At 40.7% G+C, this 27,980-nt stretch overlaps 1 protein-coding gene across 8 annotated transcripts in view; it reads right to left on the bottom strand.

The window, feature by feature from the left end:
• The window catches only part of IL1RAPL2 (interleukin 1 receptor accessory protein like 2), a 400,648-nt gene that overhangs the window by 188,488 nt on the left and 184,180 nt on the right, over positions 1-27,980 (bottom strand). For 7 of the 8 annotated variants that reach the window (XM_032123852.1, XM_032123851.1, XM_032123853.1 and 4 more), the window contains exon 3: positions 4,761-5,034. The exons of the other annotated variant lie outside the window; for it this stretch is intronic. In XM_032123852.1, coding sequence (XP_031979743.1) covers positions 4,761-5,034 — 274 coding nt within the window. The remainder of the gene's footprint in view (positions 1-4,760; positions 5,035-27,980) is intronic. 8 annotated transcript variants of the gene reach the window in all.

The raw sequence follows: 27,980 nt of genomic DNA on the forward strand, positions 1-27,980 counted from the left end.
ATCAACAAAACGAAAAACTGCTTTAAAACACATATTTTAAGAGATGGCTGCAGAGAAAGTGACCGTACCCCCACGTATTTGCACATTATGATTTAGTCCAACATTTCTGTTTGGATCTGAAAACACCTCTTTTTTCATGCTGCTCAGAAGCCAGACTTTCAGCATTCAGAGAAGGGATGAAGTTTTTTCTGAGCTGATGGTGCATTCTGCAGTCCAGGTAGGCACTTGAAACAAGCCCCTGAGCCCTGCCTAACACCCTCTGAAGTGAGAGCACAGAGGTTGTGCCGCAGACTTTACTGTCAGCCCCTCCAGGCTGTCTAAATCTGATTTTGATTTGCTGGTCATGTGCTCCACAGACATTTTAAGCCAGAAGGCTTAAAATCTACTATTGCTGTATTTTATTACTGCTCAGAAAGTGGTATCTCAATAGTTAACCAATGGCTCAGCAAAGGCTCAATTCCTCTGTGCATGTCCATAGCAACATTGCTCTCCATTAAGAATTGTGTTCACAGGGATACAGCAACGGATGAAGAATACACAGATTTCCTAACTGGATTTGTTAGCAGTTGTCTGGCATCAAATGCTGGTATTAGAGACCTGCAAGCTTATTCCCCCACAGCATTCAAGGCCCTCACTCCCTTGTTATTCTGCATCCTGTACAAAAATCAAGACTTTAGCTTCATTAGCCAGTTTGGTGACCACAAATTTTCTCCTGCTTCCCTGCACCCTCTTTGAGGCTCAGATTTTCTACCCTCCTGAATCATATTATGGGAATCAAGTTATTTTATTTCACTAACAATTAATTAACAGCAAATAGGTACTTATGTTTTTACTCCTACTGGTTTCATTCTTTAAATGCTCACTACAGGTTTTTTTGGAGCTGAGCCTAGTTAGAAGAAGATTTCCATGAGCAATCCCTACGCGAGGGCAAATTTATGCTAAGTTCTGCTGAGATTTCTTCCCCAGCTCATCTTCTCTTCTTTCACCAGGTGAAGATGATCTAAGTTGGCCCAGTTCTCATTCTGCCTTTAAAAAACAGGCTTTTAACACAGAAAAGCAGATGTATCTGTTCAGACAGCAAAAGCAGATCATGATCAGGCAAAAGACTGCCCTACATACTCAGAACTTTAGGGCCACCTTATGCATTTAGGTTGAGTGTAATTCCCATGTTTGGTTTTGATGTGCTCATCTCTGAATCCTTCAGTGAAGAAGCTGCAATCCAGAGTGCTGATGTGAAAATCCCAGACCACCAAACCTCCATAAAAAAAATGCCAACAGCTTTATCTGAAAGTAGCATTGCTGGGTGCTGAAAGATTAATGGCATATCCAGGGTATGTACCTCCAGAACACAGCATTTCCACACTGGGCAGTAAAGTCATGATACAAACCTTGCAGCATTTACCTGGGAACTGCAATGAAATACACAGCTATCCATTACTTAGAATCCCTTTTGGATTAAGCAGCAATATCCCTGATTTGACACAGAAAAGGCATCCAAGAACAAAGAAGACCCATGGAATTCACATGGCTTACCTAACACAGCTCAACTCTGCACTCTTTTAAAAATCCTTGCAGAATCAAGACCTTTTAATATGCTTAGCACTAGAGAAAAATATCACGCTTCAGTTTGCATCTGAGTGTGAGCTCAATGCCAAAATGTATTTTGAGAAGGGAGAAATAGGTTTTAATGCAACAATAATCCTCCTATTACACACACCCCCACACCTGTCTATGGAATACTGTTTAATTGGTTAACAAAGGAGAGGTAACATTTAAATTATAATATCAAATCTCTTCAGTCTGGAGAAGCAACCTCATTTATAAGGGTTGATCTAATACTGCTTAATTTTATTTAGTATTACAGGTTCTTTTACAAAACAGACATTATGATTATTGAAACGGCAATTCTGTATAAGAAATAATTCACTGACACATTTAATTTTTACCCATTCCAAATCACTGTCATAGTAGCCTATCCTTCACCTGCTCATATCCACCCTTTTCAAGTGGCTTCTGAAAGATTCCTTCACACTGCCTCACTGATAGTCATGCCTTGATCCTACAAGCACGCGTGAGCAACTAGAAAATGCAGCTTCTTGAAAAACAGGTTGGTTTTTTGTTTTTTTTTTTTAGAATTGAGAAGAAACACTTCAACAAATAAGAAATTCAGTGAAAAGTACAGTTGACATTTTCCCCATACAGTTTTCTTATCTGTCATCTTGTGTTGACTGGGAAAAAAGTAACAAATTGGGGGACAGTAAATTAACAAAGCTCTCACTATTGACTTCCCAGATCAAGAGTGTGTCCTTCCTTTCAACCCATGAACTTCTGGGACCAGGACCTCTCATCCCACTTGGCCTTAGCACCACATCTAAGCATCTCACCCCCTTGCGCCTATTTGCAAAGACAAGCATAAATAACAGACAGAACAGTTCTAAGGCAAGAGACTTGAAGCGGTGGAACTCAGCACAGCCTGGCCAGTGGGACATGCAAATGTGGGATTTCATGCTTTGGACAGCACAGCGAGTTGCACCAGGGCTTCACACACCCCTGATGAGTGGCTAGGAAGACATCAATTTAGAATTGAATTGCTTCTGATTTTCGTTTAAAGAATCTAAATGAAAACTTCTTTGTTGAGAAAAAGTTTTAAATTTATCTTGAATCAAAAGCATTTTCCTCCCCAATTTTTTTCTTTCAGCTACCAAACCAAACGACTCAGCTATGCATGCAACCCTAAATCCTGTGTTGCACACTGATGGAGACAGTCACATTTTCATTTCCATTGCATCAAGTTCTATCTGCCAGTCTCTGCTAATTCAGTCTACAAAAGATAGCATTTGTAACAGAGATTGTTAATGCTTCTAGAAAATAAAATCATATTCTAAAATGACTGCTCTCATTTGTGACCTCTTAATTCTCATAAAGCAGGTGATCCTGGTTAATGACTAAAATGCAAACACCTGCTTATCCCTCTCAAAAAAAAAATAAGATTAATAAAGCTGAAATTACACAGTTAATGGTGTGGATAGTCTCCCACAGAAGTGTGATCACATTTCAGAACATTATGTTTTACACAGCTCAATTTTAATGAAATTAAAATCAGTTACTATTGCTACATCTTCAGCTATTTTAAGACTTCTATGGTTTCATAAACAATAACAGCAAGCATTCATTACCATGCTTTTGGAAGAAAAAATTAATTCAGCAAAGGAAGAAATATAGTCTTTTATCTGTAACCACTACACATATTATTCTGCACTCTGACATAAATCTGAAAAAGGCAAAAATATCTGTAACTATACAAGAAAGTTCTAGTCAAAGCAAGAAAACTGCATAACTGACAAGGAAGATCTTGTTGCTGTGTAATGCCTTCCAAGAAGCATGTCATATAGTTTTTAGCTGAAAATGAGAAGAAGCCATGAATTATTCAAGAACTTGCCCATTTGTTACCAAAACTACTTTGTCATGTAAATGAGCAGAGTTTTGAAATTTCCCAGAAAAAAAGTATGTTCCAGAATTTGATCTAAGATCAATTCTTTATTTTTCACAAGGGATTTGCATTAAAATGTTTCAGAGTATTAAACTAGTAACTTGATTATCACAACAGTGACTTCTTATGAATAAAGCACGGCTCCCTTGAAACATATAAATCACCATCTTCCCATAACATTTTGGAATCAGGAAGTTCACATCACACCCAACCTCTGACAGAGCAGCTGATAAAAGAAAAACTCAAAAGGCCTCAGCACAATCCAACTGCTGAGTTTGGCAGATATATCCAATATTTAAACAGGACATTGGCCCAGTACAAACCACCACACTCCAGGGCACAATCCTTGATTTCAGTAGCATTCTTCAGGATCAAAATAGTCTGAGGCAGCTGAGGCAGCACGACTCAGCAGAGATGGACAGAGAGCAAATTCTGGGTTCTGAACAGTGCTGTTATTTGCTGCAATACTTGTTATTTAATTCATCAAACGTCTAATTTTAGTACGGAATAGCCGACAAGGATGAAACAAACTTATTATCTGAAACTAGATAGTCTAAAACCAAATCGTCCAAAGTATCTGTAAACTCCTTTTAATTCAAAACTGATCATTTAAGGAATATTTATTCATTCATTCTTCAAAAGTCCTCCTTTTTTTATCTTCTCATTTTAGGCATAGAGATGACATCAACATCTACATGATGGAAATCACGAGCTCCAGCACATGTTTAATTTAAGGCTCATCCAACAGCTCCAAGATACTTCTGAGAAATGCATTTTGGTGCCTTACCAAACAAGGTCTGCTTAAATTTATGCTAAATCATAATTGTATATTAAAATAAACATTTCTTCAAAACCAGACAGAACTGTAACTCCCCATGGCCTGATCCCATCAGAATAATTCAAACTATAACTCTTTAATAACTCTGAGAATTTGAAACAGAACAGTACTTAAACAAAATACTTCATGATTTAAGAATTATCAAGTTCTGAAGGTTTACAGCAAATCGAGTATTTGCAAATGTTGTATTTAAAAAAGAAGCAATTAAGTGAAAGCACATTAATTATAGCTACTGGATGAGGTAACTATAATTACTAGGGAAACTAATTTTGAGACAAAACATTATGAGAATAAAAAATTGAATATGTATTAACTGGATGAATATCTCAATTCTAATAGCTAAAATGATTTTTTTTAACCAATATCTAATACTCCATACATTATTAACCAATAATCCCCACATTCTTATTTAGACTTTAACACAATACTCACCTTAGAACACATGTGTAGAAACCACTGTCTTGCAACTCAACCGAGTGAAACCATATGGAATCTTCATCCTTGCTCATCCTAACTTCGGAAAATATAATGGGTTCTTCTAAATCTCCTTTGTTTTTGTACCACATAAGCCTAAGACCTGTGCTTTGGGCCATGCTATAATTAGTTCTGATATAGCTGTAGAAAAGGGCACATTTCACTCGGACTGGTTCACCTGCCAAAGCCATGTATGTCTTGAGATCCACTGACCAGTCAATGCAACCATCAACTGAAAGCAAAACAATAATAAAGAAATATTAGACACAGAAACATTTTTCAATATAGTAGAAGGCAGCTTGGGAAATGCAATACAATATATTAAAAGAAATGGCTTTTGTCATGTGCTGAATTGTTTTAGGGTATATGAAAAACCTAAAGCGGTTACTGGCAAGTAAGTGGTTTCATACACCTCTTTTAATTACATGAAACTGTGAATGTGCAGGCAAGCACACTGAGATTGCTCAATTCCACTTCTTTAGAATATCATTACTTTCATCCCCAAAACACTAATTCTTTATTAAATAAACCAAATGTTTTGCATCTTAACTACTTGCCTCTGTAAACCAGTTTAGAATTCTCCAGTTCCTTGTTGGAGGAAAATGTACATTGGCATCTGATACCAATCTTATCCCTTAAAGCTTTTCCATCCACCTCTGTTAATTATGTTATGCAAAAAAATCCCCAAATGACAGATGTCACATTTATCATTTTCTTTTCAAGGCAGTTCCACATAGTTGGGTTTTTTCTCTACAGGCTACTCAAACTGTAGAGATCTGTATTATATACAACAGGATACAATTGCAACATGCTGCCAATGCAATCAAACTTAATACAGGAGTCATACAAATAAGAAAGGACATATTTTGATGTTCTGTTCAGCAAAACCTTTTGAAACAGTTTTCCTGATACTTCACTTTAAAATTAACATACATCAGACAGTTTAATAAAAGATTACTTCTCCCTACAATTTTTTCTCCCATTGCTATTATCTTAGTTACAATACAGTCCTAGCACATGCACACATATCAACATATCACTTATCAGAGACCTTTTAATTCAATCTTTTTCATTGCTGGAAAAATTATAAGCTTGAAAATCAGCCAAGAATAAAACCAAAGAAAAAGATTTCAAAGGCACATCATCAAAAGGCAAACACAGTACCTAAAGTTAATAGAATTGATTAAATATGGAGCTTTTAGAATTTATTGATCATATTAAGCTACAAGTAAATGAAACCTCTTTACCCTTAATGCAGCACCTCAAATTCAACCAGGTAACTCTCAAGTTGCCTCTTCTGCATTTACAGTATCAATTCTCAAACTATAAATGTTGGATATCCTCAGACACTCTTCATTTAATACACATCATCAATTGCATTCTGTCATCAAGTGATTTTTTAATTTACTTCCTAAACAAAGGTAGTGAGCACAAATTTCTGTACATGGAATATCAGGTCTGGTCCTACTTTTAGTGACTTTTACAACCTTTAAATTATGTCTACCAAGTTTTCAGGTTACTCTTTAATCATTCAAAAGTAACCATAATAAATGGAAGGTTTTAATTTTCCCATCACAGTAAATCAGCTTTAATTGTACTGTGATCATGTGAGCCATGCACCTGAACCACATGTTAAACTTGTTGACACTGTCCACTTTCATACTTTTTTTGGACATAAACTTCCTTGTAGCATCTTGCTGCAAAACAAACTTGTGAAAAAAAAAGCTCAGGAGGGAAGGGAAGCCCGTTACTCAAAACATTACTCATGACGGTTTTGACAGGTGAAGGGAGATCATGCAACACCTTTACCCCCAGGGTGTTTCCTGTTCCTGCCCTCCACCCCACAGGCAGGTGCAAAAGCAGCAGCTGGTTGTGCCAGCTGACTTCTTCTTTCTTCATCAAAAAAGCCCCCCAAACCCTTCACCTGAAGTTATGTACACACTGTTCCAGTTAACTTCAGTTTTCATTTTCATTCTCATTTTGCTGAAAACATCCTGCTGATTTAAATTAAAATTCATTGCTTTTAACGGCTGCTGTTAATGACATCAACTGAAAGGCCAGCAGCAATTTACTGATGTTCCTTTTCCTTGCTGCTTCCTCTGTGTCCTTCCTCTAACACTTAGTGCCACACACAATAGGACAAGCTTGGATAATCATTATTTGAAAATCCTGTACTGAAGCATTTGTTCTCAGTGAATCTCCTCCAGGTTTATAACATCCTTCACTGTGACCAAAGCTCCACATTGTAACTTGAACGTGCCCTTGCCGGGACCCCAAGAAACACCTAATTGACCTCTTTCTCTGTGTTGCTGCTGCACAGATATGGGCAACCAGCAGCAGAGCTGGAGAAAGAACCTGGTTCTTCCAGTCCTACACCACCACCCAATCCACTTTTACATTAAATGCCTGGTTCTGACACCATGAATTATTTTATATAGATGACAGGGCTTTTACACTTAGCAGGTATTATTGTACTCCATACAGCGCTTCCTCAGAAAAGCTCTGTGCTTTTTTTAAGTCCTGCTCTTTAGGCTGGTGTGATTTACAATTAAAGAACAGTGAGGAGCTCACAGCTGCCTTCTCTCAGCAAGGGATGTGCAAGGCAATGCTGAGGTCTCCAGATGCCTCATCCCTTATTCTCCAGGACACATAGGTATTTTCAAAGGCACCCTCTCTCCTGTGCTTTAGCAAAGTCACAGAAGCCTAAGTTGAACTGAACACGAGTGTCCAGAACTGGAATTTAGATACAGACTAGTTCAGCCAATCTAATTAATTCAGCCAATCTAATTAATTCTGTCACTCTTGTGTCAATCGAATCCTGTCACATCGTCTAAAGCTTTCAAACCTGTGCTGGTTTGGCAAAGTTAAACCACACCAATGAATAACTAACAATGAGACATACATGGAAAGCTTGTGGATCAAGGAGAGCAGTGCCAGGTTTTCATTTATTCCACAGAGCAGAGTCACAATTAGTAGGAGTTCTGTAGTTAGGTACTGACCCAATACGGAAATCCAAATCTGGAAGCTGAAAATACCATGCCTCCAATGAAATTTTTCCCATATCAAACAACTTGTCAAAGCACAGCTCAAACACTAAGCAACCCTCAGTGTCATTCAATCTGCCTCATCTTCTACTTTCATTTGAAAATTTCTTTTCCTTTCTCATATGCACTTCTATTCTAATTCCAGAAATTGAGCTGTTGAAGTATAGGAAGCACAGTGGAATAGATGAAAGGCATTTGAAAGGTAATTTACAACCAGGTCACCAGAATGGCTAAAAACCCTCTCCAGCTGCTCCAGAGGACAATACAGCGGTGGGTCCAGTGCTCTGTTGGCCATTGCCAGCACTCCAGTGGAGGCACCGGACATGGTGACCTGAGCCCAGCATAGCACCTGCATCCCAAAGAAGAAAAGAAAGAAAAGGAAATTTACACTAGAGACTTTTTCCGCCTACTAACAGTATCAGAATGCAAGAATTTGAGCAGCCCACAGGAGGCTGACCCCAATAGGGAGTGGGCCAGAGGGGGAAGGTGCAGGCAGGCTGCTGCCCATGGCCCTGCCTACCCCAGCTACTCCCCTGTGACAAGTCTCCCTGCAGCAGGCCAGGAGGGTATAATTAAAGAGAGAAGAGCACACAGGGAACGAAGCAACCAGTCATTATAGGGCTGGTGAAATCTGTGGAGAGGAGAAGTCTCACAGAGCGCCTTGACTAAATCTTAATTATTGAAGAAAGACAGGAGATGACTTTTTCCCCTTGCTCTTTTTTTCTTGTTCAATACACAGCCAAGAATGTTTCCTCTTCTGAAGCTGTAGAGGCTAAAATCTAGGTCAGGCTCCCTGTACTCATATGGAAGCTGGAATTTTTCCTCTTGCCGTGCTGTCAGTCACTGGAGCATGAGCATTGTTAGATTCGTTTGGAGTATTCTCCAAGCTGTCATTACAAATGACTGGAGCTGCTTAGGTGGAGTTCAGCACTCCATTATCCAGAACAAAGTTTGCTGTCATTTTTGTTGGGCTGGCTCTCAATATGTAATATAATTAGGTTGGTGAGAAAAAGAATAGCATTAGAAAGGCATTTATTATATAATAAATGTATATATACCATTTCTCTGCTACCCTATAATCACCTGGTAAGTGCCTGACTGAAAGCTCATTCAAATTAAATCCTGTCTATTGTGGATGTACTTTACACACTTCTAATACAGATTTTCTTTTTCATATGTAATTTGGAACATTAAGAGAATATGGAAAACACTGTCCCATTTTAATCCCAGGTTCCCAAGGAAAAGTGGTTTGCCCATCTATCTGTCAATCTTCCCCATCCTCTTAGCATAACTTCTACCCCAGCTGACTAAATTCAATCCTATTGCACAGAACGTGAAAGTGCTCAGGAGAGCTCTCTCCCTCATAAGTGCAAGAGAGCGTCCTATTGCGTCCCCCATGGGCTGGGAAAGACAGCAGCAGTGAACCACAGTACAGCCCCACTGGGCCCATCCCAGTTACCTATCCAGGCTACTGCAACCTGAGCACAGAGTGAATTGAAAATAAAGGTTACAAAACTAATAAGGAAATTATGGATTAAGTTGGCTGACAACAAGTTACTGTACTTTAATGTCAGCAATCACCCAAAGCATGTACTGCATCTTCTTCCTCAACATTTCCTGGCATTTTTCCATTACTCTTATTTTAAATAAATCTAGTTGTCTAGAGAGTCTAGATGCATTTTAACATGAACCATAATAATTTATGAGCAATTATAGAGGAGCATGTACATCGTCTATGAGTAATTTGTCTTTCTGATTGCTGTCACATGAATAATTTTTTGTATTGCGCATCTGCCTGTTATAATTTTTATAGGGATCTGTCACCTACAGCAATTTATATCATGGCATTGTTAAACATGTTTGCCTACCTTGTTACCTGAAAATCTCAATTTAAATTGAAATAATCTACAAATAAATAATTTAAAAAAAAATACACTAGCTAATGCATTACATTTATTGCTCTGCAAAGTAGGCAATACTTGTGACTGTAGGTACAGCCAGAAATAAAACCACCATTCCTCTAATACAAGAGTTATATTGTTATATATATATCTTAGCTGTAGAACAGCAGAGTCCAGAAACTGATATCCATCATGCTCAGGGTTTGCAGACACATAGCAATGATAGATGCACTCCATTAAGAATTGCCAAAGAGAGATGCAAATTTTTTAGACTCTTAAAGGGGAGAAATCAGTTACAGCCTATGAATTTTTGGCAACTTGGTATTTTCAGACCTTGATTCTGCAGAAAAGGGAACACACCCCGCATTTGAGCACACACAGTAAAACCTTTAGCAGCTTCGGCTGGACATGATCTCAAGGGTCAGGGTCGCCATATGTAATTGGTTTCACATCTCTGGATTTTTGGCTGCACTGTGCTAATGCTGCTGCAGTGCTTGCAGACCTCTGCCGGCTTCTCATCACAGCCTGGCACTGCCATTTGAGACCTGAATATCAGCAGAACCCAGTGTGTGTCCCATCTCCTCCCAGAGCCTTTCCCTGCTCCTCACACCATGAACCACTGGGCACCTGAGCTGCCTTAAAAACTGACAGCAACCACCACACCCTTCCGAGTATTCTTTAAATACTCCAATGCTCAGAGACACATTTGCTGGTCAGAGAACACATTGCAAATAACACACTCTCTTGATCACTTTGTGCAGTGTTCAATAGCATGGATGTTACCTTCAAAGCAGGGTGAGATCTCTGCGTGTGGAGTTCCCTCGTCTTAGCTGACTGACCAAACTGGATGGTGAAAGGACACTCTCATAACTGTTAATAAAAACTCACTCTACTGAGAGACATCTGAGCTGATATCTCTGACATGAAGAGCAAGTTACCTGGCTTTACAGGGGAGAAGAAGAAGCCCATGCTGGCAATGTTCTAAGAGGAAGTGGAGGGTAACATTGCCCAGAAGCAGAGGAGCAATTGCTAAGAGCAGGCAGGAAGGGGAGGAGGGTGAAGTTCAGGTAAAGTGTCTGCCATGTCTCTTTTCTGTATTACCCTTCTTTGAATCAAGTAGACTCTAGGTTTTGACTCTATGTCCATGTTTTAAAGTACACTTTAGAAAAAAATCAAATCATTTTCTCCTGAGTGACACAAAATCAAAAAATGTATCTGTTGGAGATAAGATCACTTAGAAAACAACCAATCTTGAGCAAAAACAAGTTTATCATGGTTCAAGATGGGTGAATTTTGCCATGCTTCTCCTACAACCCTGTTAACAACTCTCACTAATTCACTTCTATGACAGTAACACCTTGTTTCAGCAATAACCAAGATTATTTTGCTGTAGAAACACAACATCTAAGAATAGGATCACTCACAGACTTTGCAGTTTTTCTACTCTGATCTCATTTTCTAATTATTATCCAGAAAGAATTAGACTATTAAAACTCACTGGTGAACAGGTTTGGGATTTTCAAGGCACGTAAAAGTGCAAATATTCCAAAACTCCTAAGTCAAGTAATGATGCGTGCAAAAAATCTTCATTAAATTTAGCAACATGCAAATGTTTCTCCAAATCTGGGCCAAAAATAACGAAAAGTGCATTTAAATGTCCTTATACGCTACCTATTTTTTTTTTCCAAATTTTGATCAAAGCTTCGAATTTCTGTAGGAAGGACTAAAAGGTTTTTAAGACTCATGTATGCTTCATTTTTTTGACCAGCTTTTCTTATAATCCACAGCTAAACAACCCAACTCAAATGTCAAATATTCCAGCCGAACACTCATCATTTCCTTTGAGGTCAAACTCACTGTAAATATATACAGCCAGAGGTTCAAATCACCACAGATTGCTCTGCCCTGAATTATGTATGCATATGGAGCCAGGAGCATTTTAGCCTTGTATTGAAAATGCAAAAGAAAGAACATACTGATAGATCACCAAAAATCTCTAGGGGAAGAAAAAACCCTGAACAAAATCTCAGCCTCCAGGAGTGACAGCATATTAATGAGGTCGAGGCTTAGAAATTATACTTGAAGAATGAAAATGCTGTGGCAACATCAGTAGAAGTGACTGGACAGGGGCATTTCATCCCGTAGCATTTGTCAGAGCCAGCTTTTCAGGTGGCACCTTATCACAGGGGTTTTTTGGAATGCTTCCTGATGGAAAGAAGAGCAAATCACAGCTGTCAGGTTAAGATTTTGCTGGAGACAGGGAGGTCTGAGACACATTCTGTGAGGGAAAGAAAATCCCTGTTCTCGTCATATTCTTTGCTACCTCTTCCAAGTCAGATGTTCCCAGAGACAGATGGAACCTGAAGTGCCCTTCCAAAGCTGTGCTCTTTGTGTTGAGCTGATCGCTCTGCTGAGCACAGAGAAAGAGACGGGGAGGGCACTAGCGTAACTCTTTAAAATGCAGCATATTTACCCTAAAAATTAGTATTTGGTGACCTTGATCTCCTAATCACTTCAACATCTGGCAGGTTTTTAAAGAGCCTGTGTGGAAGTAAACAGTAAAGAAATTGGAACTTATAAAAGAGGTTTGGTTTAAAATATTCAGTGTAATGCCTTGATTCTCTGCAGCTGTCACCACATTAGAAAACAATGTAAAAGCCACCTTGAAAATGAACAGCAGTAGAGCCAGGACATGAACAATAAAGAAATCATACTTCATGGGTTTATGCTTTCATGTATTTTGTGAAGTCCCAGACATGGGTTCAAGGCATGTGCCCCAGCCTGTCCTGCCTTCTCAGCCCCACCGCCACTGCCTGGCCCCCACCCTTCCCACTCCAGTTCCCCTCCTGCAATGGGGCAGCAGATTTGGAAGAGCTGTAGGAAAGGTCATTGACAAATCTCCTGCCTCTCCCCAGCCTCCCTCTTTGCTTCAAGGCACTAAAGCCAAGTGGGTGATCTGCAGCGAACGAGGTATCCAAACCACTAAACTTTTCTTCTTTGAGGATCTATAAATTAATATCCATTTCTTCAAAGACAGCCATGAAATAATATGATTAAATTAGCACCAACTAGCAAGGGAACATTATTTTAAGCAAGGAAAGTATGTTGCTCTAGATTGAAGTGGCCAGATCAGATACGGGACATTTACAGCTGATTCTTGGACTGAAAAAGTAACAAAATTTTCCTGTTTAAATCCTAAATTTTAAGTTCCATAAATGAACAACTCAGACAACCAAAAAGTCAGTGCAAACACAGGTATGAACTCAAAGACTTTAAATTAGTGTTCATCCAGCTCCGAAACCCATCTGAAGATGGGTTTTTCTTTTCTCATATTGTCCACAAAATCTAGTAAACAAAAATACTTCCCTTTTCCAAGCTTCAAAACAGGGGAAAAAAGTAATTTTTTTCTAGCATGTCGTACGGTGGATGTTGCCATTTTTTTTAGCTCTTTGGATTTCTGAGGGAATTAATGAATGATGGAAAAACTCAAAGAGAGATTTCTCAGCACTTCTGATACTTCTTTGGTGCACAGAACTATATTCAGACAAAGGAGATAGAAAGAAAGAAGAATCAGTATCTAAGGGAGAACAGTAACTGATACCAATAACAAGGAAAACAGAATGAAAATATTTCTTTGCATTTATAAATAAAAGTTTTATCCTAACAAGTTTTCGGGTAAGGAGCAACACACTGAAGACACACTTTATACCCGAAGGAATATGCATTTAATATTTTAAGTGCTGTTGACTACACATGAGCTCTTTAAGGACACTCTCTAAGACAATTTCAATATTCTCCAGCCAACCACATTAACCACATAAACTTTCACAAAGCTCTATTTTCATGTCTTTAGCACCGTGCAAACTTTGGGAACAAAGCTGAATTTATCTCAATAATTGATGAGTCTCTTTTCATTAGTTCCTTTGAATAAAGTTACTGAAGGTAAAGTAAATGAAAACTAGCTCCCAGATCAGGCAGTTGCAGTCTCAAGTAATCACACAATTAGAAAACTCTATTATTCACTGCTTGTTATTCCCAGAAGGGAGTTGTAGGAAAGAATTGTAATAACAAGAATTTAAAATTGAAGAGAATGAACCTCTATTAACTAGGTAGCCCCTGTGGGGTAGGAGAACTGGTGTACATGCACAAGATTATTTTATCTCACATCTGTTTTTCAAGTATGTGGACAGCTTGAATTGGATTACCTGCTCTGAGGGCATAGTACTTTTGAGCTTGAATTAGGTTAGGAAGATGGACTCCGTGTTGAATACACAGGGACAAATTAATTTCTTCCACTGTCTGTAGAGGGGAATCCTTAAGAGACACAGTTCTGCTGTAAGAGCTCCTACCACATCTCACCTGTGTCAGAGGAAGAGTGCTTGACAGGGAAAGAGAGCAAGGAGACTATCAAAAGAGCCCACCACCAGAGGAAAGCAGGACTGAGTTATTCCTGGGGATGATCTCCATGGTGTTTGTGCAAGGTTTAAGCAATCATTTACTGGGACACCTCAGCAGGGACATTTCTGGTAACCCAAATTCCCCATCTACCATGGGCAACTGGTGCCTAACCAATGCTGCTGCCTGTCCCATAGAGCCAACTACGCCATCATCCCGGGCCTTGGAGCGGAGCCAGATTCCAGACTTCCAGGGGTCTCTTCCAACTCACCTGACCCTATGGTTTGTCCTACCACCAACACAGCCCTTCACAGTTCACAGACACATAAAGGGAGCCTTTCTCACAAATATCCAGATCTTGGTGCACACATGCACTACCCAACTCCTTAATCATTTATTTTCTAGCTTACAAAGATGCAATCAATCCATCACAAGATTACCAAATGCTTTAAAAAACTGGTTCCCCATCATAAACACACTGGGTAGAATGAATGTTTTGGGGCTTGGATGACTATAAAGTACTGGATGAACACATAGCAATGTAAAAAAAAAAAAAAAGAAGAAGAGAGAATGCCCAATTTTCAATCAGGACATGCATATGAATAGAAGGGAACAAGTCAAGTTCATCTTAATTTACTTGCAACAAATAACTAGCTTTGGTCATTTGCTTTGACTCTACACATCTACCTTTGGATATTTACACATATTTGCCATTTTACAATTGCTGTGCCATTCTTCCTGTTATCTGGCACAGATAATTTCAGCTGCAGTGAGCCAATTACCATTTCCATTTGCATGACAGGAGGACCTCTGTTTGAAAAGGCTGTGACCCACACTCTAACCTAGGTTGTAATTCCTCCTCTTATTTTAATTCATTATCTGCATGTATGCAGCAGAATTTAAATAGGAAATCCTCCTGACTGCAGAACACACTAGATTGCATTTCAGTAAAATGAACATTCACAAATCAAAAGAGTATTTGCTTTTATAGGATAGTCATGAGTAGAAGTCTTAGTGGGTTATTTAATTAAAATATGTCTGTAAGTGATGAATTATGAAATGCTTTCAAAATGAGATATTTTTAAACACTAAACATTGTTCTTAAGACTTGTTTCTATTTAAAATAAACAAACAGGGTTATCCTAATTGCAAGTCATTATAATTACATGTAAAAAAGAAAAATTAAGGACGATAGAAAAATGAGCCATTACAAGAGCTACCTGTGCTACAGATGTGTCTCTCTAGGTAAAGTGGCAATGCAGTGCTGTGCTCTGGAACACAGTGTGGCACATTTGCTTAGGAACACCTTTACATTTACATAGCTATTGTCTAAAAGCTGCCAATTGCAACATCCTGCAGCATTGCATCCACTGGCAGCCCCTCACCTTCAATGAAAACAAGGGTCCTGTTGATGGGACCACATCCACCTCCTTTTCTGAAAAAAAGGCCTTGTGGGGGACTGCCATCACAGCCCCCCATGGCCTGCCAGTTCCCCAAATCCCCACCCACATCCAGATGAGTTGTGAGCAGTGACTCTGAGCAGGACTGGTCACCAGTACCACAACTACTCTCAGTCCCCTCTCAAGCTCCCATTCCTAAGAATTTGCTTCTCCCTTGCCCCAGAGATCATCCCTTGTTGGGGTAGAGGGGCCCTTTTGTCATCACCGGGACTGCAACTCCCCATATGGTCCCATTCCCAAGGACTTCATCCTATTTCCAATCATTTTCCAAAGTCTTTACTCAGGAGATTCAGAGCAGAGGCAATACTGACCGAAACCCCACAAACACTGTCCCTGCTTCAAGCTGACACAAAGCAGTGACTATTTTTAAGTGAGAACCATCATAAAGCAGACAGACCCCAAATCAGCCCAGTCTGCAGCCTTCTCCCTCACACTTCCCTGTAACTTCATGAGCCAGAAACAAAACTGTCAACAGGAACATTTCATTTATTAGTAAGCAAAAGCAACAAACTGCAAATACTTCATTACTAATACATCATTTGCTCAGAACGGCACAAAACAAACAGGTCTGTGTTTTATTCATGGGCCTCCTCTCATCCTCAATGGTGCCAGCTCGCTGCAAAACATGCACCTGCTGCCTGTTCCACTGAAAAGGGATGGGAAGATGGAGATGTTTGAGCTCCAGGGCTGAGGCTGAGCAAAGGTGGGAGTTGAGGATACGGGAGGGGAGCTGGCCTCAGGCCTTATTTTGGATGTCAACACATCCTCCAGGTGGGACACTGCCCTGCAGTCCCCTCATCCATCAGCATGTTATTAAATCATCACAGCGCAACAGTAAAAGCCACCTCTGAAACTCGTCATAAAAACCTCCACCTGAGCTACTGCTAAACCAGAAAAATTTCATAACTGGAGCAACATGTTTAATTAATGTCTCTCCACTGGTTACCCAATACTCAGTAAGCAATGTGGAGACTGCTCATTTGCTCACTTACTCCCAGTTTCTTATCCTAACCCACATTCCATGATTTCCTGTACCAGCCTTAGGAATTGACTGCCATAACAGCTTGAAGACAACTGTTTTAGTAATATTTTAAAATTATTAATATGGCAAAGCACAGAGGTGACTAAACCTGGATTGGCCACTGGAAGGATCACCCCAAAGAAAACCATTATGTTTTCCACTTAAGAAACCCTTCTTTGAAACATGGAAAATCAGTACTTCAGTTCTTAAACAGAAAAAAATTCACAGTGATTAGGGAAGACAGGACAGAAATGCAAAGCTGGATCCCTTCTTTTTCCATCCATCCATCCATCCATCCATCCATCCATCCATCCATCCTTCTTCATAGAGAGGGGGCTCATTTCCAAGCCTGGTTGAAGCTATCTCAGTAAGTTTGAGGGGCTGCAAATGCTTGGTGCCTGGGGGACTTCCATCCCTGCTCAGGGCAGCCAGGCTGTCCCTGCTCCTTTCAGAGGGCTCCTTCCTCCCACATCAAGGCTGGGGCTCTCCTGCCCGCTGATCCTTCCCTCACTGCTCCTGCTAAACCCAAGTAGAATTCAGCAAATAGTGGGGAAGTTTCCCAGTGAGAAAGCTGGAGAGGGGAGGGAGGATTAATTATGACACACAGTGTTGTGAGTGGATGCATTCCCAATTAAAAATGCTCTATTTAATTCAACCCAATTTTATTATTGTTTTGACGGTATTATTTTTTTCAGCTCACAATGCCAGATTTTTCAGTTGAGATGACAGAACTGTCATCTGTCCAGCTTTACATCTGAAGAAAGAGGAAAATGACTGTTCCCAGCTGGAGAAGAAAAAGCACACAGGAGGCATGTGACCGCAAGGTAGGGATTTTGGGTACAGACAGGGAAGTGAAGTGAGAGGTGTCTGACAGACTAACATGTGTTACTGGGGCACAAAAAAAAAAAAAAAAAGGCACTTTGAATCTGCTCTTATCAAGGTTAAAGCAGAATTTAATGGCAGAAAATCATTCTTGTTTTCACAAGATACAGGGTCCAGCCTCAGAGGTGTGGACGGCATCCAGCTCCCACGGAGATCAGTGCACCCCACACAACCTCTGTGTCCTGCAGACTGGGGGACAACACGACTGGGAGCACATCCCTACAGCAAACCCTCTTTGTGAGAGGGGAAGAAGAATAAAACAGAGAGGCTCTGTTAGAAGCAGGCATATGAATCAGAAATAGAGATGCAGGCGTCATGCAAACTATGTTAAGGGAACAGCTGATAAAGAGGACTTCTTCAAAGATGAAGACTGTCTGGTGTATTTCTGTTGGAAATAAGACTATCACAAGCACAATCATATTTTTTCATGTGTCACTTGTGAAATAAATGATACTTCACTGAGGTTGACAGTGTAAGAAATGCAATTAGAATGATTTGCATATTAAAGACATTATTGTGTCTTCACTGTAAATATTTCCATCATGACAACTTTGAACAGGATCTTTGCAAACAGAAATATAAATATCCTCATGCCAGATTTCACATAATCTGAAATCATGCTGTGTCAAATTGTCAATTTTAAGAATTCTCCTAAGCCATTACAAATCTCATTTTAATCTCTCCAAAGACTCATCTGCTTTTACATAATTGAAAATAACCACTGTTTGTAATGTGTTAATTTTGATGTGTAGTGAATAACATGGTGCCAGAACCCTTCTAGCCATTGTTTTGAAAAACTGTACCAAGCTTTCCCTCTCCAGACTGCCCAGGGCTTCATAAACCTTTACAGTGCAATTTTTTTGTTATTAATATTAAATATTCCAAAGTATGTCATCAAAATCATGAGAGCTGGATTTTTTTCCTCTTTCCTAGGACTGATTAGTGTGTCCTCAGTAAGAAAGATAAGCAAATACAACCTCATTAACGAGCTACGAACTTTAGATAACAAAAAGCACCACTAATAGACCAATTGCTATTGAACTGCTTCTCCTCTTAGAAGAGACAAATCTACACAGCAGGAATCACGGACCCTGCACTTCTTTGCTTCTATTTGCATATATTTAAAAATAGTCTTGGCACTCCAGAGAGCACGGATAACATGAAGGATGTGAGGGATGACAGCAGTGTTCCACCAGACCCAGACCAACACACATCCAAAAGCAGGCATGGACAAAGGGGACTGGGGTTACAAGAATATGGTACAAGAAAACTGACTTTCAACCTGGTTTTACAAACTCTACATTAATTAGGAAAGGATTTCTCAAACACCCATGCATCTCCAAACTTTGTGCTGGGAAAACCATTTACTGCTAAATGAAAAGTGTAGGCTGCATGCTAAATATTCTGAAATTTTGGTTCTCTAAATTACTGTTAACTCAACATTATTCCTGTCTACCTTGGGTTTTTAAATGGAATTACATATAGCCTGCAGCTCCAAATCTAAATGAAAAATGTAGCTCCAATTGAACCTTAGGAAAAAAAAGGCAAAAGTTAATGAGATTTAAATTGGTAACAGCCAAAGCTTTCCCTTAAAGAAAACATTATTGATTTTAAAGAGCTACCTAATGAAAAAGAATGGCACTCATTTAAGACTTTGCATGAACTACATTAAGAGTTTCATTTGTAATAATAAATAAGGATGTGCTTTACAGTGCAATTAATCAGCAAAATTTATGTACATATTTTTATGAGTTAACTACACATTCCCTAAGCCCTTAATCACAGTTTTGGGTGAACTGTTCATGGTAGCAAAGAAATTATAATTTCTAAGGCCCAGACTGTGAAGATAATTAAGTACCAGTTCTCTATAAAACACCTATACAGTTTCTGGGCTTATAATCTATCCTTCATTTGAAAAATGGAAATGCATACTGTTTCCCTTTATTCTTTATTAAAAAATGTTTATATTTTCAGTTTAAGTAACTGATTATTGGAAAAATTCTCCTCCTATGAATGCTCTGCAGCTTTATACGCTATGAAAGAAAAAATATTATTGCCAGGAAAGGCAATACATGGACTCTTTGTAAATTCCCTGATAGGCAGGAAATTTGTCGAGCTACTGGTTTTCATATATTTTCATTCAAACATAATTTTATACAATCACAAGATACTTCATCATATCAGTACAATTCAGGAATATAATACTGTGATCCTTTGATATTTAAAGATGGAACACTGGTGACCATGCAGTTTCTTCTCTGAGAACTGCTGAGAAAACAGATGAAGTACAAGGTCCCCCAAGCAAGTTTAAAATGACTTTTAAACCCAACTACTTGTGCAAAAAGTAAACATGCCTGGAACCAGTCCAAACATAATTTCACGTCATAATTAATTAAAGCTCCAGACAAAGCCCATCAGAACAACAGGAACATTTAGTTCATTTGCTGAGATACCTGGAAGTGCTAAAACTTTAAACTCCATAAATTGCTAAATTCCCTCACAGATGTTGAAACCAAGCTCGCCGGGGGGAACCCTAAGCCCCCTGCCTGGTTCCTCAGCTCCCACCCTGGGAGGTACCTGCTCAGATTCACTGTTTGAGCCATAGAGCTGCATGGCAGCACCTCACAGGGCTGTCAATGTGTCGCCTGCTCACACACAGAATGACCTCCATCTGCTACTGATGACCAACGGTGGTGTTTAATTCCCCACCAGCTCTAAAGATGACATTTCTCTCTAACAGCAAACCAGGAACAAAGGTAACTGCAGTTTCTCAATGAAGCAAGCAACAAATGTCTCAAATTAAGCTCATGCATGCCAAGATGACAAAAAACATGTAAAGGTGCCCCTTATGGTACAAGAAAGACCAAAATCCCAGCACAGCACTGCTCTTGCAATCCAATTCACTGGGACAGCACTTCCCAGGGGAGATAAGACTTGTCTAAACATGTCTGAATGGTTGGATTTCATCTTTGCTTTGTTAAAGCAAAAGATAGATTTACAAAGAGATGCATTTATTTTTAATAAAGAACATTCATACACATTAATTTCACCTGCCACAAGACTGTGCCTTGAAGAGATTCTTAAAGTAACTGAATAAAACTTAATCCATCTGTTTCACAGAACTAAGAAATACATCTGCTTCTTTGTGAGCTGATTTACAGATCCCTGGCAGATCTCCTCCCCTACCTTCAACATCCTGCTGTGGCCACTTTCTCAAGACTCTGGTCACTTTCTTCACATTGTCATCACAATTCAGAGCAGTAGTGCAGCTTAGAATCAAATCCTACCATGATCCTCCCTAATCTTTCCCAGTTCAATCCATGAAACTCTCAAACACATAATTTTTGGGAAGAATTCTGGAGGACAGAAGGAAATTGAAACTCAGGTACGCTAGGTTGGTTTTGTACTTTGTTCTTCCCATTCTTTAATTCTGAAGTAAATTAATAAACATGATCATTATGTCTGTGATATTGCCTAAGGCATGACAAAAGCAACTGAAACTGCAGGAGTTGCACCCCTGAATGGATCTTAAGGGAAATGATTAATAGAATCTAGCCTATCATTGCTTGTTCCTCTAAATTATGTATTCTAGTAATGGTCAATAAAACTGTTTGGAGAACAGAAGCCAGTCCTTCCTTCCCCACACAAATGTGACTGGAGTACATCGCATGTCGGCGAGATGGACCGCAGGACCCCTGTGAAGGCTTAGGACAGCAGTGGGGATGGGCACAGTGACTCCTGTAACTCCAGTTGGGGTTTAAATCTAAGCCAAAGGGACTAAGAACTACCAGTGGACTGAGGGCATCAGCTGGCAGTTGGAACAGTCCTAAATTGAAAAACCTAGGCTAAGTCTGAGGGAAGCAATAAACAGCTGCTACTCACCCTGCTGCCATAGTGATTTTCACATCCAAATAAGCCTAACATTTAAAATGTTTCTCTTGCTTTTATTTCATTCCACTTTATAACACACTGTTTCTTTTCCATTGTTTTACAGCTGATGCAGGGGTTACTTTCTGGTGTGTTACAGACCACAGCTCAAGGACTCCCAGTTTAAAGCCTATTTCCCAGAAAACCACTCTGACAGTAGGCAGCCTTGTACTTCTTCTTAACATCCGCCTGATTTTAATTACCACTGCCCACATTCAATGCAAAAAGTTTACCACATCACTTCTGACTTCTGGAACTTTCACAAGTAACAGGCTTCCACAAGATTTTTTTCTTATTTTTTTCCTCTTGTGTCTCCTACAGGTTGCTTTTCTTCACATTGTTTCAACCCACAGAGTTTAACCAGGTTCACATGCAGTCTGTACAACAGTAAAAACTTCAAGACTTGGATTTTGAAGTTTGCCTTCCTCCCCAATAGCCCTTAGATGAGTATTTGCTCTGTTTTATAAATTCTAGTGGGAATTCCTACAAATGTCTTGACCTATCCTTTCTGCCAGCAGGAGGATTGCTGCTTTTACTGCAGGGAGACAACAACAAAAAACATCTTGCCCATACAGACCCAAGGTTCCCTGGTGGAATGATGTACAAGAGAGATGGGATTTCTTTGGGGATGGAAAGACAGTGTTCACAAAGAGGTTGTTGAATCATTCAAGCATTTTTTATGCCTGTAACTTTACCAAGCTCTCTTTTGAGCTTTGACAAAAGTTTCATAGTCAGATGAGACCAAGTGTTGTGCTCTTTAAGCTTCAGCTGCAAATGAAAGAAGTCCTCCTACAAAAAGCATCTGCAAATTATTTCTTTCAGCTTTGCCAAGGCCAGGCATTCCCTGGTCTTGCATCCACCCAGATGGTGAAGGCTATCTTAGGACGGCCTTCTCACGGAGACAAAGTCTGCCCACCAGTCAGATTAATATGCTAACTAAATCCCTTGGCCATTAAAGATGCAGTTACAACTCTGATTTCTTTTGTAAGAAAAATTATGTATTACAGACTTTGTCGAAAGAGCTTTGTTAACACTAACATTTGAAAAACAACAATGCTAATACGACATTTCCCATCCACTTGTTCTATACTTTTTTGCCACTTAGCAAGGAAGTACAGCAATTCCCTCCCAACCTCTAATATTTGGCCATGTGAGTACATGGGAAGGCACTTTTAAATTATTTTTACTGTGCTAATTTATTGTCTTTTTTGACTTATCTAGAATACACTTGCACTTTAAACCTAACTAAATGTGCCATGTGACAAATAATCTTGTTAACAGAATGTTGGTTTACTAAAAATGGTTAGTATAGTAGTAAACTAGTACCCTAGAAAACTATTTGGGGCAAGACTATTCCTACATGTGCCATTTCTCCATGCTTTCACACAAAATATGCCCTGGCAGGCACTTGAGCACATAGAACAGCTGTAAGTCTCAGCTCAGAAACCTAAATGAAGCTGAAAAGGGAAAGTCTTGGGGAACTCTGGCACTTAAAAAAAAAAAATATCTCACTGTGACACTGGAACTACATTTAGAAAGGGGAAAAAATGGCAATCCTTTCCTAACTAGCATTTTTAAAATGCACAAGAGTTTTCAAAAAGCATCAATTCTGCAATTCAAGTGTGCAAACTGGTACTTGTACAGCCACTGAGGTTCAGCCACACAGCACCTGGTCGTCTCCTCTGTGTGATTGTAATGAACATTCTCCACTTTTAGTGTGCTGAGTAAAAATCATAGGCCATGCCGAGATGTTTATCAAACAGAAATAGGCTTATCCACAGGAATATAAAAGTTTGATTAAAAAAAGCAGATAAAAGGAATTATCCCCATTTCCTAAAGAAAACAGAAATACTGAAGCTTCAAGGCAAGAAAATATTTTCATACACAGCAACTCTTAAAAAAAAGACACTGTTAAGGCAGTTCCTGACAAAGGTAATGGTAGAGAAGGGATCTGCACACAAATTTTTAGTCCACAGCTTTCACTGCATGAGCTACCTGCTCATGGTTTGTTCAGACTCCAAGTTAATAAAACAATAATAATTGAAGTTAAACCTAGACTGAAAACATCAGCTTTCCACATTATTTTCACCTCAGAGTTGTCAGAGTCCAAGAGGAGAGGCCACAATTTAGACTTACACCACAGATGTCTTTGCTAAGCCCTGAGCACTGAAGGATCCCCAGATTGTGAGAGTCCATTGCAAGAGCCCTCCTCAGCAGAGCTTTATGTAACTACTCAGAGGGCTCCTTTCTCTATCAGCATCCCTCACAGACCACCTGCAAGCTCTCTGAACTTCTGTGTTTTCTGTGTGATGTGCTTGTGATGATCCCTTACAGGGTTGGGTTGTTGGGGATTTTTACATCTTGGCTCCACAATTTTTCCCAGCTGGCTTTTCCTTTCTATCTAAGAACCAGAATATTCTAGCTGGACTTCCTGCATCTCAGTCTGCTTCTGAGAACAGCTGGCGACACAAATCTGCCTATTTATAACTATTTTAAAAATACAAACGAAGAGAGAAGCATTTAGATTATGGGGTCTGGCTGAGGACTTGATGTGTGCTGTTTAAAAACAAAACAAAACAAAACCAGAAACACCAACAAGGTAAAGCAAACCACCTCTGCATCATTTGCCTGTATGATTTTCACAGCTACTCTGACTTCTGAATTTAGTTTTCATTTAGAAAAGCCCATTCCTGATTGTACTCAAACTCCCTGGGAAGAATTGGTGTCCTTTCTTGACTTGTAACTTCCTTTCCTTTCACTCCCAGCTCTTACACAACACCTGCCCAACAGCTCAAGAAGGAGATGAGGCGAGGATTGCACAGGGAAGCAACGTGACTCAAATACATGGTCCCAAACCATCCTGCAAAGGACAGGTGTCCATTAAATCATCACCAGAAGGGACACTCTGCTTTGGGCTGGACTTCAGCTTCAAGGGTGAGCCAGCCCATTCTGAGGTAACAGCGCTGTCACCCACAAGCCAGCAAGGAATGTTTAGTGTCACATGGCTGCACCACACTGAGAGATGATCATTAAGGCAACAGTACAAAACTTGCTTTTATTCTCTGAACAGTCAAAGCCCTAAAATTTCCAGGCTGACAGTTCAATAGGAAAGAAGAAACTTATTTATTTGGCCAGTTTCTTCATGCTGTTTTTTATTACTATCTTCAAGCTTTCATCCCCAAATCATATCAAAGGCCAAGCATCACATAATCATAGAATCAGAAAGGTGGAAAAAGACCTGTAGGATCATTGAATCCAACCATTAACTGTCCCTTAAAAACATGGTAACTGGATTCCAGCTGTACCTGCAGTGCATTGTATCCATGAAATTATAGTTCAAAAAAGGTGATTTTTTCCTCAAGTACTATAAAAGACCCTTCACACTAAAGTGCAATATCACTGATCTGCACATTTCACGCAGCTCATGGGTGGTACAAACCTTCCACAGAGCTGGGATGCTTTGCAGGACTCCAGACAACTATTCATAGATCCCACTAAGTCAAGGTTATGGTTATGGGCAAAGGTTGCCAAAAATTTTACTTGTGACCACACTGAATGGGTGGCTTTTTCCAAACAGGCTTCTGTATATCTGCATTTATCAGGTGGAGCTCAAGGGCTGCCAGCCAGGTCATCACATGTTACAGCAAGCTATTTGCAAAGCTTTGCTTTCTCCTGAAAGCAGGAGAAACCTAACAATCATCACCAATTGTTCTCACTATCCCTTAGAACACAGCAGCCGAGAGCATGAAGTGGTGGCTTGTTTGGGCTGGCAGCAGCTCCTGGTCACACCCGACAGGTTTGTCACAGCCCCCCCATAACTTCCTTCTCCTCTGACCTGCAATGCCCTAACGTGAGCTTCAGAGCATGCACGGAAAAAATCACTTTTGAAAAGGAAATGTACATCTGAAGTGAACTGTGTCCCTTATAAAAGCTAACTGCCTTTTTTTCACCTTGGCTCCCTTGAAGCATACAACAATGGTCATGCAGTACCAGGAGCCAGTAAAAAGAGACAAAATCCAGATTCCAGAATATTAAAGTAAGGTATGGCAAGATCTTTACTCTTACTCCTACTTTTCCCACTTTATTTTTTGTCTTTTGCTTCCTGCACAAAGTACTGAAGAGCAGAGACTGAGATCATACCTTCCCAGGGTAGGCAGCTGAGGAGCAGGAGGCCCTGGGCAAGTTCCTCTGAAACAGGTTTGGAGGGAGTGTGAATCTTCCAGTTGTGCAGAGGGTGAACCCCACTTGACAGAGTGCCCCAGCCATGCCATGCTTACCTCCATAGCTGGGCACCATGGGGCAAAAAACCCTCCTCTAGAGTCTCCCCAAGGGCACTTCAGAGGACCAGGGCTGGCAAACAATCGATGCAGACAAGCCTGTCTTTAAATGTCTTCTTTTCAGCAGCAGAGTGTAGGTATGAGTAGGAGGACTCTAAGCAGGACCTCGAAGCATCATCACCACTACAAACACAGGCTGCTCTTATCTGAGCTACCCGGGTCCTGCTGCACAGCCTTGGCAGCCACTGGGCACTGAGGAAGCTGCACACCCTGGAGCAACATCCCAAGGGAAGGAGCAGTCTCAAGGGAAATATGCAGATACTGAACCTTACAGGAGAGCACCAGACTGCACACACATGCGTTTTGGATCTGCACTGCAAGCTGCTAAACCTGCCGCAGCTCTGGCCCAACAGCTATGCTGCACTCATGCGAGCAGGGCCTGGGACTGCTGCCGAGGCACTGGGACCGTCACCATCTGCGCCACGTCCCCGCACACCTCATCAGCAAGGCCCACCAAGCTCGTGGGAAGGCTGAGGCTTCCCCTCCCCAGCTGCAGAGAGATCTCCTCACATGGGCCTGGTGATTCACAGCTCAAGCAGTGTGCAAGGCTGGTCTTCCAGGGCAGTGCTGACCCATGAGCAGACAGTGGCTACGCAGCTCCTGCTCACAGAAGCAGAGAAAAGCCTACAAGGACTGTGCTCACTAACCTCCCACAGCCAACATGCTCCTTCTGGATGCTCTGATCAATATTTAAATGATGGTGAAAGCATTAAGAGGCCTTTCCCCATGCACTGATACGATGCCTCCAGCCATCCCATTTGGCCAAGGTCTGAAGGAAAAAGAAAACATGAGCCTTGTATTGTATCTTGAAGGTCAGTAGGTTCAGGCATGTTTGAAAGTTTAACTAAGGCTTTCTGGCAGGTCATCTCCCTATTTCCTGATGTGGAAACAATTTTATTTAATACTTCATTGAAATAACAGACCATTGCATAACAACCCCGACAACAGTCTTCAGTGCAAACCTGCCACCTCAAACATAAAAGCTTCAATGCAGCATAATTAGCAGACTGCAAATTAAAAGCTCTGTAACATCCACCTGAAGCTGAGACACCTGTCCCTTCCCTTTCCACATCAATGCTGAAGCAAAGAAGCTGGACACTGCATGGCGCTGCTGGCTGCTGCCCAGCCATGACCAGCCTGTGGCCACTCAAACCTGTGGCCTCCCCCAGAATGCCTCAACAGGTGTCCCGGGGTGATGTTATGAAGCCACTTTATTCCTCAACCATCCGCTCAATGCCCAAGGACGCTGTTTCTTCAAGATGGACCCGGGGGTGGGGCTGGAGCCACCTGAGTGCGGGGCAGTTTAATGGCCGGGCCCAATGGCTTGAGGGCTTCAGGGTCTCGGCAGGGCTCAGGAGGGAGTGCACCAGGAGTGCTGTGCTGCTCTTCGGTTTTCTTTTGTGTTCTGGCTAGCGGGAAAAAGGTTCTGTTGGTTTGTCTTGTTCTTTTTCCCTTCCCTTCCCCCCTTGCCTCACTGCCTCCCTTCCCTCCTTGCCAGTCCGGGGAGCCTGCGGGGTGGCCCCAGCTGGTCTGAGCCCGTGTCTCTGTTCCCTCTCCGGGCATTTGTTGTATTTTGAGGTTTGGGTTTTTTTCCCTGTTCTACCCTGGTTTTGTTTGGTGTTAATAAACAGTTTGTTTCTTTCCACTTCCACTTGCTGTGACCCACTTGTCTTATCGGTGGAGGAAAAGGGGAGGCCCTTTTCCCTTCGGAGGAGACACTCACTCTGGAGTGTTTCCTCCTGAAGTTTTGTCTCCAAAACCGAGACAACAGGTCACTCCAGACATGCGCTTTGGCTCACTCCCACTCACTCTGCTTCAGCCCTTGTTACTTAAAAAGTACAGCTCATTACTGATGACACTGCTAATGCAGTTTCCACTGTGAGGCACAATATGGCTTTTCCAGGAGCGGAGCTGGGAAATTGTGTTCTGAGAAAACATTACACCAGCTGCTTCAAAACACCAACCCTCTGAGGCTTCCTGAGTAACTACAGTGAGTGTAAAGTGCCTTTCCCCTCTCAATACACACCAAAAGGCAGCATCAAACACATACCGCTCTGCTCATCATGCAACTGCTGCAGGAGGGCCACACCTCCTGCATCCCTTCAGCCTGTGACACCTGGCATGGAGGCAAAGGAAAAGGAGTATCCCAATCTGGTATTTAAAACATGAACATGTCAGAATATTCCTCACTCCTAACTGATTTTCTTGCTG

The sequence above is a fragment of the Corvus moneduloides genome, chromosome 14 (genome assembly GCF_009650955.1).
Source record: "Corvus moneduloides isolate bCorMon1 chromosome 14, bCorMon1.pri, whole genome shotgun sequence".
NCBI lineage: Eukaryota > Metazoa > Chordata > Aves > Passeriformes > Corvidae > Corvus > Corvus moneduloides.